The 19542-nt window shown below is 43.1% G+C and overlaps 1 protein-coding gene across 1 annotated transcript in view; it reads left to right on the forward strand.

Moving 5' to 3' along the window:
- The window catches only part of dcc (DCC netrin 1 receptor), a 225532-nt gene that overhangs the window by 154403 nt on the left and 51587 nt on the right, over window positions 1-19542 (forward strand). The window contains exons 15-21 of the mRNA XM_070924473.1: window positions 500-694; window positions 3848-3943; window positions 10840-11078; window positions 12703-12841; window positions 16478-16585; window positions 17173-17367; window positions 17469-17501. Of these exons, the coding sequence (XP_070780574.1) occupies window positions 500-694; window positions 3848-3943; window positions 10840-11078; window positions 12703-12841; window positions 16478-16585; window positions 17173-17367; window positions 17469-17501 (1005 nt within the window). The remainder of the gene's footprint in view (window positions 1-499; window positions 695-3847; window positions 3944-10839; window positions 11079-12702; window positions 12842-16477; window positions 16586-17172; window positions 17368-17468; window positions 17502-19542) is intronic.

Below are 19542 nucleotides of genomic sequence, written 5' to 3' on the forward strand. Positions count from 1 at the left end.
TGGCAGGTCTCGGGTTTGGTCACCCAGTAATTTCTAGCAGAACAATTAGAAAAACTGACCTCAGGCTGAAGCTCAGGAGACGAATGTCCTGGTCAGCAGGATGCTGCTGAGATAAAAAAAAAAAAAAAAACCCAAACACATCCATACTAACTATGTTTCCAGGCCGGGACAGGGGGAGACACAAATCTCATTTCAATGGATTATCACTCAATAAAGTGATATGAAGCGTCTCCCCCTGAGGGCCAAGAGCTCGCTAATCTGATCTAATCTGATGCCGAGGAATAACACAAAGTGTCAGGGCCTATTAGGGTTTAATACACAGCTAACAGGGTTAGCATCTGTTAGCCCTATTGCTCTAAGTACCTGCTACTGGTGCTGCTAACAGGGCAGCTGTAAAACCGCCGGTGGTGGAGGTCAGGGCCGCAGCCAGGACTACAGAAATACCGAGGTTTGAGATCGTCTTCTTTGGCGTGACCCTTCATTGTTTGTGATTTTGCAGAGAGTCAGGTGCCCGACCAGCCCAGCTCTTTGCACGTCAGACCGCTGCCCAACAGCATCATCATGTCCTGGACTCCACCCCTCAGCCCAAACATCTTAGTTCGAGGTTACATCATCGGCTACGGAGTGGGAAGTCCCTACGCCGAGACGGTCCGAGTGGACAGCAAGCAGAGATACTACTCCATCGAAAACCTAGGTAAGGGATTTGTGCTTCCGGTCTTTGTTCCAAGATAGGGGGGCCACTGCTAACCTAGCTCCATGAAACGAGAAAAACTACAACTTCCACAGCCCCAAAGCTATTTGATTTACAGTTCAGATTAAAACAACTTCCATGAACAAAAATGGTACATTGATACATGAAGTAGTCAACAGATCTGCTGCAGTTATTTTAACCGTATTACCTCTACTTTTAGCTTGAACCTTTGACATCCCTCTCTCCAGCAGTTTGGAGAACATTAATGGACTGCTCATACTAGGAAAAATTTAGATGAATATGTAAGACTTATTACTTAAAAAACACTTTGTCATGAAAATAATTCCAAGTACAATGCAAGGCAGGGTATAGAGTGCTGCAGGGATGAGTCCTAAAACCCAGAAATGAATCAGCATGTTTACACTTCCGGTTCCCTCGTCTGGAAGTCAATGGGGTTTTTGGTTAGATGCCTGAAATAAGGTCTGTGGTTCACACTTAAGCTTAAGGGATTTTCACATTTTGTTCTACGACATAAAATACGTCAGTGGATGCCCCCACTCGTGGATTTTGGAGCGGTTACGTGTCTTACGGTTGCTAACAAGTGGCTAAATAAGACTTCAGTGGTTGTCACTGACATTAAACGTCATTAGTCCGCCTCTACGGCCTCGTTGTGTTTATACTCTATATCTATATCTATCTATATTCTCTTTAAAAGTTAAACTTAGTGGTGGTGAAGTTGAAGTAATGCGACCGTTTGTTTATAGCCTAATGTTAGCTTTTTTTACTTTACTTACGGCGATTCCGTTTGCGCTTCAAAAATCATAAAAGTGGTGTTCATTAGTGAAGATTAGTCTGGATTTTAGAAATGCTGAGGTCGTGTGTCCTATAATTAGTACCAGATGACATATTTCTTTCCAAGGACATTTCCAAAACATTTTGTAAGACATTTCATTTCCCCAACATGAAAAAGTTTAAATTCGGTCTCAAAGCCACCTTCAAGGTGCCTGTTGGAGAAATATTGAATCATTTATTGCTGCCCAAAATTTCTAAAGAATTCCTATCGTGTATCAGTTTTTACCGTAGATGTAGAAATGAAGTCCCACCAGGTTTTTGCGACAATGTCACCTCATCAAACACGGTCACGATCAATCAGGTACGGGTCCTCAAAGACGCGGGTATGGCCCAGTTTAGGAGCTCTTCAGTCGGGAAGCTACGTGACCTGATTTTGACTCATTTCAGTGGGCAGTTCCCCAGCAGGTCGGCACTTATCCACGCGAAATATTTCATATGCGCATCCCTCACGAATCCAGCTGCAACCTGCCGACAGAGTGCCAATATTGACCCGGCGCTCCCCTGCTCCACTAATCCATTATGATGATGAATTTAATTACAGTCAATAATTTAAAGAAATTTAATAAGAACCGCCGCTTGAGGTGGAAATCTAATTGTGAAAGGTCGAAAAAAAAGAGAAAACATCCTCCCCAGCGACCGCGAGAAGCAATTTGCATGCCAAAGACGACAATAACAAATTGGGTGCATTTTTATGCGCAGATGAAAATTTCCGTCTTGGGTCTCATAAAAGGAGCATAATGAAAAAAATGAAATCCAGCCGCTGTGTTGCATGCACTCATGGGAGCGCACGCACATATGTACATGGCATTTATAATTCATAGAGATCATTAATTCATGTGGTTGAGGCGTCCGGGGAGCGGAGCGGGCGTGTTTGTTTAACTGATGTGAGGGGGATTTTGTTTTTTGACGCTACATGGGGGGGGGCATGCGGCATCATCGTTGACGGGACGCGCCGCTGCATGACAATCAGCTCGTGCGGTCTACTGCCATCACGTCCTCGGGTACATCTGCCGTCTTCATGTGACAGAGTGAGGTCGGGACCGAGGAAAGGAAGTCGCGTCCTGTAAACCAAGTCACTCACTTTTTTGGAGGGAAATTATGACTTCAGTGTATGTTAAACAAGCCAATACAAGACACAATTATTTGAAATATTTATTATGTTGGTTGTAATATTGGTGATACGAGAAATGAAGCATGAATTAATCTTTTAATCAAGTCCAAAAGAACAGGCACTGGTCAAAAACCAGGGCAGATCAGGCAGACATGGAAAGCTAGGCATGACACACCACTGACAATCTGGCAGAGGGTAAGTAGATCTGGCCCCGTATATGAATGAGTGACTGACGAGGGCAATGAGATCCAGGGGTGGAGATGGAGATGAGCTCGTGACAATGTTCATCATAAAAATAAAACAGGGCTAACCCATTGACCTTTTGCTTTCAACTTACTGACGTCACGTTTAAATACTTAACCAAACTGCGACAGTTTCGCAACATTAACCATGTGTTAGACAGCCTTCAGTCAGGTTTTAGAAAAGACCATGGTTTGGAAAAAAAACAGAACAAAACACTGTCAAAGAGTTTCATTCGGGATTTGAACAGCGGCCTCCCGGGTGAAAAGCCAGCGCAGGATCGACTCAGCTATCCATTAACCTATACATGCTTATGTCACCTGACTTCCTCAAGTCTATCTGCAGCCAGCACTAAACCCCCGCGCCGACAATAGACAACCAGACGCCCTGCTGCTGTCAATAACCACCCTTGGCCGCACGCAAACACCCGCTCCGTTTAATCTGAACGCAAGTGTTGAGAGTCGGCCGCAGGTGTTCAGCACTGGCCGCTGGTCGCCTGTTTTGGGCCGCTGGATAGGAAGTCAGGTGGTCCTCTTGGAGTACAGTTAAAGGAGGATTGAGGGGACCAAATACTGGTCTTTTACCTGTTCGAATCCCCTGCGAAGCTAATTCTTTTTTTTCTTTTTTAACCCTAACTGCAACTAGCACCCGGGTGCTGGTCTCTGCAGTGCTATATACACCCGGGTGTAACTAGCCACATTGGCTATTCCAATAGCATTGTTGCCTACTGACACCTGAGTGCAAATAGCCTCTGCTATGTATTGCTGAAGCATATAGGAGGGAAAGAAATTCAATGATAAGAAAGCAAATTATCTCAACAGTTACGTCTTAAAATCATAATGTACTATGTTGCCATTGCTGAATGTCATTTTAAATGACTCTTTATGCCTCTCTCTCTCTCTCTCTCTCTCTCTCTCTCTCTCTGTGGGTCTCCCTGTCTGTCTCTTTCTCAGAGCCGAGCTCGCACTACGTGATTTCCCTGAAGGCTTTCAATAATGCCGGAGAGGGAGTCCCTCTGTATGAGAGCGCCGTCACCCGATCGCTGACAGGTACGGTCGCACACACGAGTCACCTCACCTAATGTACCGTGACTGCTTTGAGTGTGACGGTGATGTGGCCATAATGCTTTTATTAGTAGGGACAGTAGCGATTCTGGTACTAATAGCATTACTATCGGCAGACTAGTACTTGTAGTAGCAATATTAGTAGTGGTGGTTAAAGTAACGGTAGTATTAGCAGCAGTAGGCCTACGAGCAGAGGTAGCAAAAGCAGTAGCGGCAGTAGCAGTATTAGCATTAGCCGTATTAGCAGCAGTAGCATTAGCAGTAACTGTATAACTAGGAGTAGCTTTAGCAGTAGCAGTAGTAGCACTCCATTGTGAATAGGACCTGGCGTTGCAGTGCAACCAGCTTTGCTGATTCTGGTACTAATAGCATTACTATCAGCAGCCTAGTACGTGTAGTAGCAGTATTAGTAGTGGTGGTTAAAGTAACGGTAGTATTAGCAGCAGTAGGCCTACGAGCAGAGGTAGCAGAAGCAGTAGTAGCAGTATTAGCATTAGCTGTATTAGCAGCAGTAGCAGTAGAAGTAGCAGTATTGGCTGTATTAGCAGCAGTAGCATTAGCAGTAACTGTATAACTAGGAGTAGCTTTAGCAGTAGCAGTAGTAGCACTCCATTGTGAATAGGACCTGGCGTTGCAGTGCAACCATCTTTGCCCACTCAAGCGTCATTGTTGTATTAAAACATTAAAACAACGCTCCACACAAAACACACACACACACACACAAAGCTACAGCTTCACAAGAGGCCGTCTACTACTTTGGATCTGTATGTGTGAGCCAAACTCACCCGAATACGCTTGCTGCCATCTCGCCACAGTCACAGTCAGTCCCAGCTGTCAATCATGATGTCACATCCCCTTTTTATAGCATCAAAAATAAAAAAATTAAAATTAAAACCAGACTAGAAAAACGAACAAACATCAGCGTGATACGAACTACCTGAAATGACAGAAACCATCTTTGACGTGTACTTTGATACACCCATGTCCCATCCGCTAACATGGAGGGGGCGGGGCTTATGACCTATACTGCAGCCAACCACCAGGGGGGCGATCGAGACGTTTTGGAGACCTGTCATGCCGTCCATTTTTATATACTCTATGATGTGAACGCAGTGTAACGGCAGCGGCTTTAGCAGTAGCTGTTAGCATTATTAGCGATAGCAGCCGCAGTAGCGTTAGCTACAAATTCTGCCTACATTTGTAACAGTAGTGCTGTTAGTAGAGTTTTGAGGAAGTTATGTAGTAGGGTTAGGGCAGCAGTCGTCTGCAGTGGCTGTGGTATTAGCTGCCTTGGTCGAATACTTGTAGCGTTAGCAGTGTTAAGTAAGGGTAGTAGCAGTTACGGCAGTATTAGCAAATGTGGCAGACGAAGTAATATAGATGTCTACTGGCTATAGATGCATTCTATCTCTCCCAGCTGTGTTTGAGCGGATATTTCTGAGGACTTTAAAAAGTCCGTAAAGATTTTAAAGTGACAGTCAGACAGTTAGGCCTCCACCCGAATCCAACAGCACCGAGTCCTGAAATATTCATCCTGACGAAAATGTCTGTGTGATTGCATGAACTGTCGCTGTGTGTTTATATATTTATACGCGGTGTGTGGCTTACATCCATTGCTATGACTGTGTGTGCGCGTGTGTGACACTCATTAGCTCTTCCTGCAGACTGTGGGCTGTAGAAGTGAGATAAATGAAACTTGTCCAACTCTCAGCCAAGTTTCATCTTATGAATTAAACAGCTGGCCCTCCTCTGCTCACCCAGCAGCCTGCAGCAGACATAAATCCTTTATTGCTCGCATAAAAAAACGCCACATTTCTGAGGTTTTTCAACCCTCATGATGTGATGATAGTCACAGGAAAATCCAACAGCCGAGACCTCTTAACCTTTCTCAACCTTCAACACGGGATGTTTGTAATGGTGGAACCTCCCGAAACGAGATTAGTGTTTTAACTCGTGCCTGTTGTCTTTCTTCGATTGAGATTCCTTTAAAAGTGGGAGGAAGGAGCGATGAGGAGGAGAGGGGAGACGAAGGTCGGATGTGGATCCGAGAGAGAGAGAGAGAGAGGAAGAGACGGAGGGTAGCAGAGAGAGAGAGAGAGAGGGAGAGAGACATTTGATGGACTTTAATGAAAGCTCATGGAAAGAGGAGAGAAGCGGCGAAAGAGGAATGAGTGACTGCAGGGAAAGAAAAGAGACAGGCAAGGAGAGAAAGAGGGCGTGACAATAGAGGGACGTCGGAGACAAAAACGAAAGACGGAAAGTAAAATACATTGGGACATAGGCATCTATAGCCACACAGATTTATTCCTACAGTCATAGTTTAAAGATATAAATATATATATGTATATGGTAATTGGCTACATTTATATAGCGCTTTCATCCAAAGCACTTGCAACCATGGGGGGGGTCAAACACCCCCCCTCCGCAAACCTGTGATCGACGGAAAACTCGCTCTACCTCTTGAGTCGCGACCAGGCTTGAGTCTACTTCAAAGATTCCGCAACACTTTATATATTAAGGTACACATATTCACCATTAACTAGCTGCTTATTGGCTCTCTATTAGTCATTATAAAGCACTTATTAATGCCTTATTCTGCGTGGCCATATTCTACAACTACTCCGCCATTAACTAAGAGTTTTCCCTCAATAACCTCCTACTTACTGCTTATTGATAAGTACTTCAGGAAGTGGCTGCACATGAATTACGGGCCATATAAGGTGGTAGTGCCACAAGAATAGTCATAATAAATATCAACGATTCTCAGAGGCGGGCTCCATTTAGTGCCCTGACTCCCACGTCCGATGCCTGCGTCCGAAGGCGAAGGACCTGGGAGGTAAAACAGTTAAGGGTTACTGACATGACCAGAGTAAGTGTGTATAATGATATGTCTATAATGGATTTACTAAGTGTGGGAGGCAACTTTAGACCTCACTTTAGAATGGGGAATATATCCTGAGTCAGAAAGACTCAATTTAGTTAGTTAGTATTTGGACACCATTGACACTTCCTGTGGTACTACCACCTTATAAGGCCCGTAAATTCATGTACAGCAACTTCCTCACTTACTCTCAATAAGTCGTAATTAGGAAGTTATTGAGGGAAAGTTAATGGCTAGAATATGGTCCTTTCTTGGTTAGCTCAGTGTTTGACACACATGGTGGAGTTTTAGAGACGCATACCGACGTAGCTCGAGTTCTGCAGACACATTGGGAGTTGTGTAGAGATATACAGTCTCGCGTGGAGTTGTAGTGTGACAGTCAGGAGCTGATAAGCTGGGGCCCTGAGGGCTGAGACAAAAAACTAAACCCATTACTGCTCTGACAAGGTCATCAACAGTGACACACACACACACACACACACACACACACACACACACACACACACACACACACTTTCTGTCCTGTCATGCCGGGACAAGCTAAATTCTCCGTCACTTTATGGCGGCAGGCTGCTGGAGAGTTTTTTTTTTTTACGAGAGCTTTAAAAGAAGCGGCCCGTTAACGGGGCGGGATCCTTGTTAATATACTGCCTCGTCCTCGCCTCGCCACCCCGCACACTGCAGACCGATCCTCAACCAGCCGCCGCGCCGCCATTTAATCAGTGACTGGAGGAGGACCAGAGAAAGAGACAGAGGGAAGGGGAGAGGGAGGAGGGATAAGGGAGCTCTTAAAAGATGGAGGGAGGGAGGCAAGAGAGCAAGTGTGAGGGATAAGCAAGGGATGGAAAAGGTGACGTAAAGAGCAATGAGGGGAAGAGCGAAGAGGAGGAGGGATGGAAGGTTGGAGGAAGGAAGAGATGAAGAAAGGAAGGCGGAAAAGTGAGCAGAAGTAGAGAGCGAGGAAATAAGGGATAGAGGGGGAGCAGCGCAGAGGAGGAGGCACCCTCATCAGCATTCTGTCCTGACCGGGGCTTTATTGTGATGCCGGGCGACCAGTTGACACCACGACACCGCCGCCTGCTGCAGCATCTTCAGTTCAGTCCAAAAAGGCTCTGTTCGGCATGAAAGCTTCGGAAGAGCGCTGTTGCCGAAGCGTCAAAACACAATTTGTCCAAATACTTGGACAGCACGCGATGACGATAGTCAGAACGTTAACACAACATTACGACCAATTTATGTTTATTATGTATACAGCATATAATATCAGAATCAGAAATACTTTATTGATCCCCGGGGGGGGGGATTATACATTACCGGTGCTCCCATTCAAGAGTAGAAAGTAGCATAAATTTAGAAATAAGAGTACCTACAAAAATGAGATATAAAAAAAATATGAATTAAAAAATATACACATTTACAATATTTAAGTGAAAAATAGAATAAAAAATATATACAATAACAATGTATATGTATTTGTATATATATATGTGTGTATTGCACTGTTTAAAGAATAAATAATATATAATGTGCATGGATTTGTGTGAATGCACGAAAGTCAAGACCACGATATGTTCAAGTGGTTCAAATTATGGGATCAAGGAATCAGAGCATTAAAACTGAAACACTTTTTTTCCCCCCTTCTGTATGTTTAACGAAAAAACAAACAAACTAGGCTTTATTACCACTTTGGTCTTATTTTCATAGTTTTCTATTTCTATCAGTAATCAAAACTCACAGGTTGTAAACGAGCCACACTTTATTCAGACTTCAGATTCCGATCCAGATTCCGGAAGTCAGACAGCCCTGGCTTTTCACTGGAATTTCAATGCGGGAAAGACGTATACGACAGTTCCGCGCCCACTGGCTTAGACGGTGTGCGTTCGCAGGTACTTTCACGCTGAATGTTCTGGCGTCACGTGGCTTCAACTCTGCCAACTTAAAACTCATTGACTGGTGCTGTTTTTTTGTCACGCCAAGCGATGTAGAGGTTGCGCAGAATGCTTAAAGGCCGCCTGTGTCTCAACACGATAACAAAGTCGAAGCCGGAAGTCTGTGTTTTTTTGTTTGTTTTTTCTTGTGATGCGGCAGGGGGGGGTGCTGAAGATGTCGAGCCCTGAGGAGGCTGAGCCGTCTGTTAAACTAGAATTATAAATGGTTTGTTCCACAACGTGTGTGTGTGTAGATGTAAATGAGATAAAAATAGATGTTACAATCAGTTCAGAATCAGTTGCGGGTGGGGGGGACGAGCACTCAAGCAGAAAACTTTGACTTTCACTGTCCTCAATTTGTGCACAGGAAAACTGGGGCAACATTTAAATAAAAGAAATTGTCTTTCTGTGATTTGTTCACATCATCACCCTTTCACCATGTAATCTTGGTCAGTAGCGTTTTTGGTACAAACAGTGAAACACTCTTAACGAACCTCACAGAGGTTCTCCTGCATTAAAATCTCTAGCTGCCCTGCAGGCTTCTTTACTTATTAAATGCATCAAACTGAAAATAATGATTCAGTTGCAACTTCTGCAGTGAACCAGAAAACAGCAAGTTCAAAACTGATGTGTGTTTATTTGAATCTGTCTTTGTCATTAATTGTGTTTCTGCTTCCAGTAGCTTTGACTGTCAGTAGATCAGAGGCCACAGAGCTGGGATCAGCCGAGTGACTTTTATATCTCATCCCTCTGGCCCACTGTAGTTATCTCTGCTCATTCCAGCTCTCTGTTAGCATCTTTTAGCGTCTGTCTCGTGTTTCATGCTGCCTTCAGGTGCTCCTCCAGCCTTACCTTCCTGGCTCAGAAGTCCCATTTATACATCCTGTGAGGCATTCAGGCGCCACACATCAGAAACAATGATTTTAAAATGTTCATGTTCCCGGCAGAGCAGTTCAACAACATGCTCAAGTACTTGCTAATTTCATTCGCAAAAATAAAGATGTGGTTATTCTTGTGTTTTATTTTTCCATTGACACATGCTCACGTCAGTATTTCTGAAAGCACATGGAGGCAGCATCTGCTCTCTGATTGGCCGGAGACACAGATCCACACAGATGGGTTTCATTTGTTCAAATATACAGAGGCCAACAGCGGGGGAACTAATATGATGGCTGGAAAACAATACAGTGTCAGATGAATTGTGGTGATTTATTTTTTCTTTTTTTCCCGTGAAACCTTTTGAATAATGACAAACATCCCCCACAAGGGAATTTGATACATATGTGAAGCACCACTCCACAAGCGATGAATTAGCAATATATAGGACATATAAAACATGCAGTCATTGATTTCATATGAGAAATGAGACGTGTGATGAATTCTCATATGCATGTGTGGATTTCAGATATTTGACTTCCACGTGTTTGTCTTGTTTCATTAAAGGCAAAACTGCAGTTTATTATGACTGGTGTCGTATTTTCGCGGCTCCATCAGTTCTGTCAGTCAGTTATGATACGGCTCTAAGTATTTTCTGACATCTCTGAATGGAGAGATATCAATAGCATCAATCAATCAATGTATCAAGAGTGCTGCAGGTGCACCAAACCTCGAGTTAAATTTGATCATATTATGGATATCAGCAACTACAAGCACCGTGGTGGGGGGAGACAACCTTTAAGCCCTGCCCCTCTGTGGATCTTAGGCTTAGTTTAGAGTTCCTTTTTTTTTTTTTTTAAATCTCTTACTGTCTTCTTACTCTTTGTCTTGTTCTTTTTTTCTCTCCTGCTTTTCACTTCCTCATCCATCCACTCCTTCTTTCCTTCTTCCCCCTCTCAAACAAACATGGCTGCTGCGTGCCACTTCTAAACTTGCATGTCATCTTGTGTTTTTTTTGTTGTTTTTTTTTACACCTGTGTGTATATGAACACGTAACAAACCCCTATTAATCTGATTATATGCTTGTGTCGCTCTTGCCTCCATATATAAATCTTCATTACCACACATTCATTACACTGTATGATTTCATTAATTATCCCCAAACACCCTGGTCACCGTTAACGGCCTCCCCTCAGACCCCATAGACCCATCTGAGGATGACCTCTTCCATCTCTTTGATAAATACCCCACTCCCATGCCAGACACCAGCACTCCCATGATCCCCCCGGTGGGGGTCCAAGCCGTGGCTCTTTCCTCAGACTCAGTCCGCGTCTCCTGGGCCGACAACTCCATGACCAAGAACCAGAAGGCGTCTGAGGTCCGGTACTACTCCGTCAAGTGGAAAACCAGCTACTCCACCAGTGGAAAGTACAAGGTAAACACTGACAGTCAGTCCATGATGTGAATGTGCAGCTGTTCCACATCACTTTCAATCAGAAAAAGACTTGGAACTTGACTTTGACTGTAAAACCTTTTGGAATGACTTGATACCCTCGCCAAGCCCAAAGCTTAAACATGATTAGTCTTGGTACTTGACTCGGGCATTACCTGTCTTGACTTGGGGCACAACTTGGGTCTTACCTGTCTTAAATTGGGACTTGACTTAGGACTTACCTGTCATGACTTAAGACTTGACTTGAGACATACCTGTCTTGACTTGGTACTTATCTGTCAAATAATGACTTGTTTAGGATTTGAAATACATACTGTAAGACTTGGGGCTCGACTTGGGGCTTCCCTATCTTGACTTGACTTGACTTGACTTTTTGGTCTTGACTTTAGACCTGGGACTTCTCTGTATTTGCATTGGACTTGACTTGGGACTTGTTGGTCTTGACTTTAGACCTGGGACTTCTCTGTCTTTACATTGCACTTGCCTTAGAACTTGCTAGTCCTGACTTGGGACAGAGGTGCTCTCTTACAAGCTTGATACTTACAAGCTTGTAAGAGAGCAACAAATTCACAAGTTGTCGCATACTTGTGAGAAGAATGTACCCCTTCTTGTACCTTTTATGAGCAAGTGTTACCACAGCAACTTCTCTACCTGCTGCCGTTTGATTATCAGCTAATAGATTATCATACCTGCCACCTCGAGTGCTGCCTGCACTCAATTAAGGCAAGGCGTTCCCTTTCAGCTATGTAACAAGTGGCTCCCCGGCAAGACTAAATGGAGCCCAGCCACTGCAAACAATAATCATTGAGGATCAAGGAGTCTTAAAAAACAGTTACAGAGTTGATCTGAGCATAACACGGACCGGAGGGAAACGGCATACTATAGTTTCCAGAAGCTTTTATTGATCAAAAAATATCACAAGACATTATTCTCAGCTGACAGAAACAGCTTAGATTGTTTGGCAGTGCAGTCAGAAAACACAACCTGGAATCATTTTGATGGCTCTGAAAACAGGATAAAATCCTTCACTGATCTTGTCATGCTCTCCTGTCCACCTGGTGAGACTTCTTCCAATCAAACTCTGGACAAACCCTGAAAACTTCGAAGGTAATCTGAGCTGAGCTTTAAAAACACTGGAAATAGTAAACCAATACAAGGGCAGACTGTCTGCTCACCTTAATAAAGTGCAGCTTGGGGGAGACAGAGAGACACACAAGTCTCTTCTTCCTCTTTTCTCTCTATTGGACTCTGAAAATTAGACATTTTCTCGTCGCCACAAGGACAAACAGATTTCTGGTCTTAAAGTGAAAACGCAACTGAGTTCATTCCGCCACCAGGGTTTGTTAATATTCACTGAAGTCTTAGAAATAATCTTTGAAAGTACAAACACAAGGACAGATCTCCACAACAGGCAGGAAATAAGATGCTCAAAGGACAAACACATTGTCAAAATCTTATGAAACTCTGACACATCATTCATCTCATGTCTAGAATCCTTCTTCAAAGGCACACATATCTATATTGTATCTGCTATGTTTGTATTATATTGTAACAGCAGCTTTAGTCTTTTGTCTCGACTTTACCTTTTCCTTTTCTGTGTGTCCAGTCGGCAGACACCACGGCACTCAGCCACACTGTCACCGGCCTCAAACCAAACACTATGTACGAGTTTGCCGTCATGGTAACCAAAGGTCGCAAGTCCAGTACCTGGAGCATGACGGCGCACGCCACGACGTACGAAGCAGGTAGGTCTCTCAGACACTCACTCATGTTTCTAATTTTTACCTTAACCCAAAACCAAAAAAAGTCTCAACCCTCAAACAGCCCTTTGTCCTCGGGGTGCTTGCCCTGTCACCTATGTAGTGTTCCCCATAGCTGTCACATATGATGTCATACACCTGCTGAGTAACACACAGCTGAAAAGTCTGGAATAAGTTAGTTCAGAGACACATCAAGGAAATGACCATTTAAAGCTACTTACTTATTTACAATTGTAATAAACATTTCTTCTGTCACTTCATTTTCACTGCCATTGAAAACGCTCAGGTGAATACAGAAAGTTCATAGTTTTTCTCTGGAGGATTGGTTGAAAGTCATCCTTTCATCAAAAACAGGGATACACCGAATGAGGGCAGGTTCGGGAAATATAGGTTCACCAAAACAATATGGATGCCAATTTTTTTCTATTTTCTATCCCCTCTCTGAACAATGATTACTTTTAATAAGAGGTTTAACAATGCACAGAAATCATGTTTTGGTTCACTGAGGTGTAATGGAGAACCTCCACTCTCCCCCGCAACAGCACAACCGTCTGCCACAATGAAACCCAACCGCAGACTGAAATCAAAATGTCAAGGTGTCCCTTTCAGGATGTTTACAATCATGTTTGTCGGATTTGTCACCCAATTAAGCGTGAACGGCATTACCCCCGCTGGCTCCCCGGGGCCCGCTGGAATACATTGACATTCAGAGCAAGCAGACGGACTGAGCCCACTCAGTCCCTGCAGTGATCCACCGGCTCTGGACACAAAAACACTGACCACATTTTCACAGCAAAACACAGGGAAAAAAAACTGCCTTTACTGCAGCTCATAACACCTCTGCCTTACAGTTAGAAATAATCACCAGCTGAGGGACATGTTGGTTTTTACCTCTTAGAGTCACAAACACTTTGGTCTGGGCAAAACCTCTCATCGTCTACTGGACAGCTTGACGCTACATTTGCTGTGTATTTTCCTGCTCTCTAGAGGATGGATTTTGGTGATTTTGGTGATCCCCTGACCTGCCCCCCAGCACCACCACCAGGACAAAACTTCAACTTATTGTGCAGTTAGAAATGTCGAAAGCTAAAACCTAGACACCACCCTTCCCGAACCTTTGTCTGATATTCACATGGTGCTGCAAGAAATTAGCAAAAAAATTATTAAAGTATTTGACATCTAAATCAAATTCATTATATTGCTCACATCACATAAAAAAATTGCTGATAATTGGCCAAACTGCCAATAAATCCTTGAAATTAAACAGCGAAACAGAACAACACATGCATGTGTGTTTTGTGATCTGACTCACTTGTCAGTAGGACATCACTGCCTGCCAAAGCTGTTACATATCACTGTTGGAAAAAGTGATCTGATAACGCTATGGTTAAGGTTTGGTTAGCTTAGGCACAAGCACAAGTTAAAGATCATGGTGTAGGTTCAATTAAGTACTTAGTTAAGATTAGAAAAACATTAGCTTGCATTAGAGGTTAGAGGACCGACGAAATGATCGTGGGTTAAATGAAATATTTACTGTCAGTTGGAAGCTGGGAAATAAGTGGTGGTCTATCACGGCAAGGTCCCGCTTTTGTTGACCCGTCCATCCACCCATCGTCACCTGACTTCCTCCTTTGCCTCCAGCCGTTGGAGGGCTTTGTCACTTTAACGTACACAGATGACCTAACCCCGCAGGTTATGTGCTTAGGACTGGAAAGCATCCCATTAACAATCCACCTTTCAAAAATATACCTGTGAGACAGCATTGAATCCATTTGATAGCTGCTTCACTGTAACCAGTGGTTCTTAGTTTGAAGAGTTAGGGCCTTCATGTAATTCCAAACAAAGCCCACCCCCCCACCCCCCATCTCCAACATGGCAAAGCAGTCAGAACACTTGAACAACCCTGTGTGTATGTTCATGTTTAGGCTGTTTTGGAAGTCTCATTTGAATCCATACTGTGTTTTTCAGTGAAGAGTAGTCAACCACTCAGTAGCATTGATTACAAACTGAAGATTTCACTTTTGAAAGCTGGAGCCGCTGCTTTCCCCAAGAGGCATGTGTACAGTGTATTTTCCTGAGGTCTCCCTTACGAGAAGTACAGGTTTTCACTCACAGGCTCAGCTGGAACTTGTAATTTCCTCCAGCGCGTCTGTCAGATTTAACGAGCGGTTTCATTCATTCGGCCAACGCTGGGAAGCAGGCTTTGACGCCTGTCCTGGTGCAAAGCTTAAAACTGTTCTTTAATCACATCTATAACTCGGGAAACACACACAGCCATCACACCCTCAAGCTCTGATAGGCTCCCACTCAGTTTCCATGGTGACAGTTGAGGAGGTTGTGAGTGCTTGAAATTTTCACAACAGGAGCAATACAACAGGGCAGTTCGGGACAGTGACAGAAAAAAAAAAAGTCACGTCAAGCCCACACACCGGCTGAACTGTAGTTAGATTGTTGTCAGTTGTGTTTTTTCACGTTTAGCAAAGATATGAAGACTTCACCGACCAGATAGAAAACCCTGACACAAGATTGTCTGGCAAGAAAAATAAAACCGTGCGCTTTATAAACACAGCTCCCCCTGGGGAGATATCTTTAAAAGATGCAATTCATGCTCATCATGCTAACAACACTAACAGCCCAAGAGCACGTCAGCAGGAGCGTAATCATAAATTACATAATGAAGCTAAAAAAAATGAACAGAAATTTTATTTCTTAAACTCTGCCTTTTCTATCAAGGTTCATTAGCCAATTCAGGTGTTTTTATTATTTGTCACCGAACTTCAGAAATAGTCACTATTAACTAATCATTTCAGGCATGCTTAGTATCAACTATTGGCCAAGAAATGGTCCCTGTAAAACCACAACATTTCTGTCTGTGTACGTATTCCACATATGAGGTAAAACAGGTTGGCTAGTGAGCTAAAGAGGTGCCGTTGACTTTTTCGCGATGCTAAAGGCGTATGGATGGCAATATTGGTCTGTCGGCTGGTTGGTCAGTCAGCAGTGAATCCTACTGCCTTTGGTGATCCCTGACATTTCATCTAGCATCAGGCCAAGATTTAAATTTGTCTAATACTTTGGTTTATGACCAAATACTTTCAAAACAAATGGCATTCCCATCTGCCTCAGCTGCACTTTGTGTTTAGCGCTAATTAGCAAATGTTAGCATGCTTACACCCTGAAATACACGGTGAACGCATGCCCCAGCATTTTCCGTGGGCGTGTTAGCGTGCTGACGTTATCATTTAGCCCAAAGCACAGCATCACAGAATTGCTAGCATGGCTGTCGGCTCTTAGTGTTGTTTTAACTTCGGAAGTTAGCTGTTTCCTCCTGCTTCGAATACTTAATGGACAGACATGCTTTTCTACGCTCTGCAAGAAAGGAAACAACTGTATTTCCCACATATGTGGAATTATTCCTTTAATCACATTAGTTGTATTTAATTTAATTTAAAGGTGTAGGTAACCCCGGTTGCTACTTACTTAATGAACTTCCGAACACTGTAACATTCACCAACTGATAAACATAAATTGAAGCTGATTAATTAGCTTAGCTAATTAGCTAATTGAAGCTAATAACTAGTTTTGTTTTCTCCTCTCCTTCCTGCCCGTCCTTATTTACAGCTCCTAGCTCCGCCCCCAAAGATTTGACAGTGATCAGTCGCGAGGGCCGACCCCGCGCCATTTTAATCAGCTGGCAACCGCCGATGGAGGCTAATGGACGAATCACAGGTGAGGGTTCGCACAACAAACACACCAATCACCAACCAACAGGTGTACCGCTCTACAGTAGCCATCAGAGGTAATAGTGCACACTCAATATTGCAAAATGATCTTCTTGCGATATCAACAGTTCAAGAGTACCAGAAACACACACACACACACACATTCTTTTCCATTGTTCTCTCTCTCTCTCTCCCTCTGGGCGATCGACCCGGCTGTAAACCCGTCGGTTTTTAACGAGCTCTGCTGCTCCTGCGGGCATAACAGCACAACAACACACACACACACACACACAGATCAGATATTTTTAGATCTTGTACTTCCATATATATATTTTTTTTCTCTAATTCTTTTAGAATGTTGAAATGTTGTATATCTCACACCTTACATCTAACAGTCTGTCTGTTCTTAGTGATGAAACGTTCACAAATATGTTCAATTATGAGTCTTCCTACGTCCTCAGGTCTTATTCTACAATGGAAATATGAGGTGTCCATGGTCCCAAATGCAACATGTTGAGTTTATTATTGTGTTTTCCCCAAACTGCATAAGAATGTGCTCATGTCTGCTGTATCTTATAACTTCTTGTCTGACAGGTTACATCCTGTACTACACGCTGGACAAGAACATGCCCATAGACGACTGGGTGATGGAGGCGATCAGCGGCGATCGGCTGACCCATCAGGTGGTGGATTTGAACCTCGACACGGTTTACTACTTCAGGATTCAGGCCAAGAACGCCAAAGGAGTCGGCCCGCTGTCTGAGCCCGTCCACTTCAGGACCGCCAAAGGTCTGTCAGATTGTGTGTGTGTATGATCAAGACCTCTGTGAATGTATTCCTTGGTTTTATATCTTATAAGTATGCTGACACACTCTCTGTTGCTCTTTCAGTGGAGCATCCAGACAAGATGGCCAATGATCAAGGTAGGCTTATTTCCCTACTGTGTGTGTGTGTGTGTGTGTGTGTGTGTGTGTGCATCTCAAATACTATTTGTCTGTCATCACTAAATCATCGCTGTCTTTAAGTCATCAAGTGTTTTTCTCATCAGATTGTCTGTAATCATACTTACTATTCAAATCGTCCTCTCATTTCATGTCAGATCACGTCTAATTCAAGTCATCTTTAAATCATGTTTCTTCTTCCTGGATTTAATTTTTTTTTTCTTTTTTGAATGTATCATTTTATTTATTACATATTTTCCTCACACCCTCAAATCACCATGTCTTGTTTAGGTGGAACGTGCTTCCCGAAGGAAATGCGATGGATGCGATCGCTAGCTAGCGCTGACAAGATTGATAAAGTTGCTTAACATAAGCAGATCATTCTCGAACTGCATCACGTATTATCAAGTAAATTCCAAAACATATATCTGCATCTATAACTATCTTGTCATGCCATATGAATTGGATGTCGGAATTTGCTACCTAGCCTAGCAGCCTACCACTACAATACCATGTTGTTGCTCTGATTGTAGCATCCCGTGCACAACGCCACTGGGAAATCAAAACTGAGAGGTTCCAGACTAATTAGCATTTGCGAACTACTTGCCTGAGTTATGCAGTGGTATTACAGGACAAAAAGAAACATACAGAAGAAGAATAACGGTGCCAATCACACACATTTTAATTGACTGAATCGAAGACGACCTCACTGAGTATTTGTCTTGTCTAATCTTAATCTGATTTCTCAACAACTATCAGCTGAAAAGTGATTTAGAATAAAGGAAAAGAAGTAGGATAGAAGGGGGAAAACTGCAAAGTAACTTACTTTGTTAGTTTAGGAAGGAAGGAGAGGAAGGTGGGCGGAAATTTCAGTTTCTCCTTATTATTTTCTTTATTTCATTCATTTCTCACTTTCATGCAAACATCCCCGATTCATCAAGCTGAGGGAAAGTCGTTAATTGCATGGCAAATGATTTTTCTTCGGAGAGAGAAATAAAAGGAGAGGAAGAAGAGGCTTATGTAATTATTAATGCAGACACATGAGAGGCGATGGAAAAGAGCTGTTTACCATATGTAAGTTCATCAAATGAACTCAGACATAATTAACGCTCTGTTCTCTGATTCTGTTCATCAGACGCAGCAAGCGGAAGGGGACGTAATGCTAATGAACGCTCAAAACATTTTTAATTTGCTTCACTCTTGAATCTCACAGCAGCTCGCAGAACATGACGGACGATTTTGTAGTTTTGGAATCTTTGATTTTATTTGTTTCAAAGCCTTTGAATTGAAAGTGTAATGAGCCTCAGTATCACTCAGACTGATGATGACGTGCTCAGAAACCGTCGTCGTGTTGGGTTGCATCGTTTGATGCCCATAGCACACACTGGCAAACTGCCCCAGTGCACGCTGGACTTTAACCAACAACAACACATCGTCAGCAAACAAGGTTCAGAGTCCACACTTGTGCTTTGAGCTGAATGCTAATTTCAGCATGCTAACCACATCCACGATGCTTGCGTACTCACAATGCCAATGCTAGCATGCTGATGCTAAGCAGGTGCAATCTTTACCATGACCGCCATCTTAGTTCAGCTAATTCAGCTTAGTTTGCTAATTAGCACTAAACACAGAGTACAGCTGATACTGATGGGAATGTCATTAATTTTGCATATATTTATTCGTAAACCAAAGTACTGGGCAAATAGAAATCATGACCTGATGATGGCCCTAGATGAAAAGTTAAAGTTATTACAATTCATCCTGAGGGGAACATCAATGTCTGAACCAAATGTAGTGGCAATCCATCTAATAGTTAGAGGACATGTCTAACTTTCATCACCAAAGTCATGAATGTCTGCATAAAATGTAGTATCAATCCATTCTACAGTTGTTGAGATATTTCAATGAGGGCCAAAGTGGCAACCGACCGTCCGAGAGCCATTAACGTCTAAAAAAAACAGAGTTGGAATCCCGTGGTCACCAATCTGGACACTCGACACTTCTTGGCTGTGTTTAGAGATGT

The sequence above is a fragment of the Enoplosus armatus genome, chromosome 18 (genome assembly GCF_043641665.1).
Source record: "Enoplosus armatus isolate fEnoArm2 chromosome 18, fEnoArm2.hap1, whole genome shotgun sequence".
Lineage (NCBI taxonomy): Eukaryota > Metazoa > Chordata > Actinopteri > Centrarchiformes > Enoplosidae > Enoplosus > Enoplosus armatus.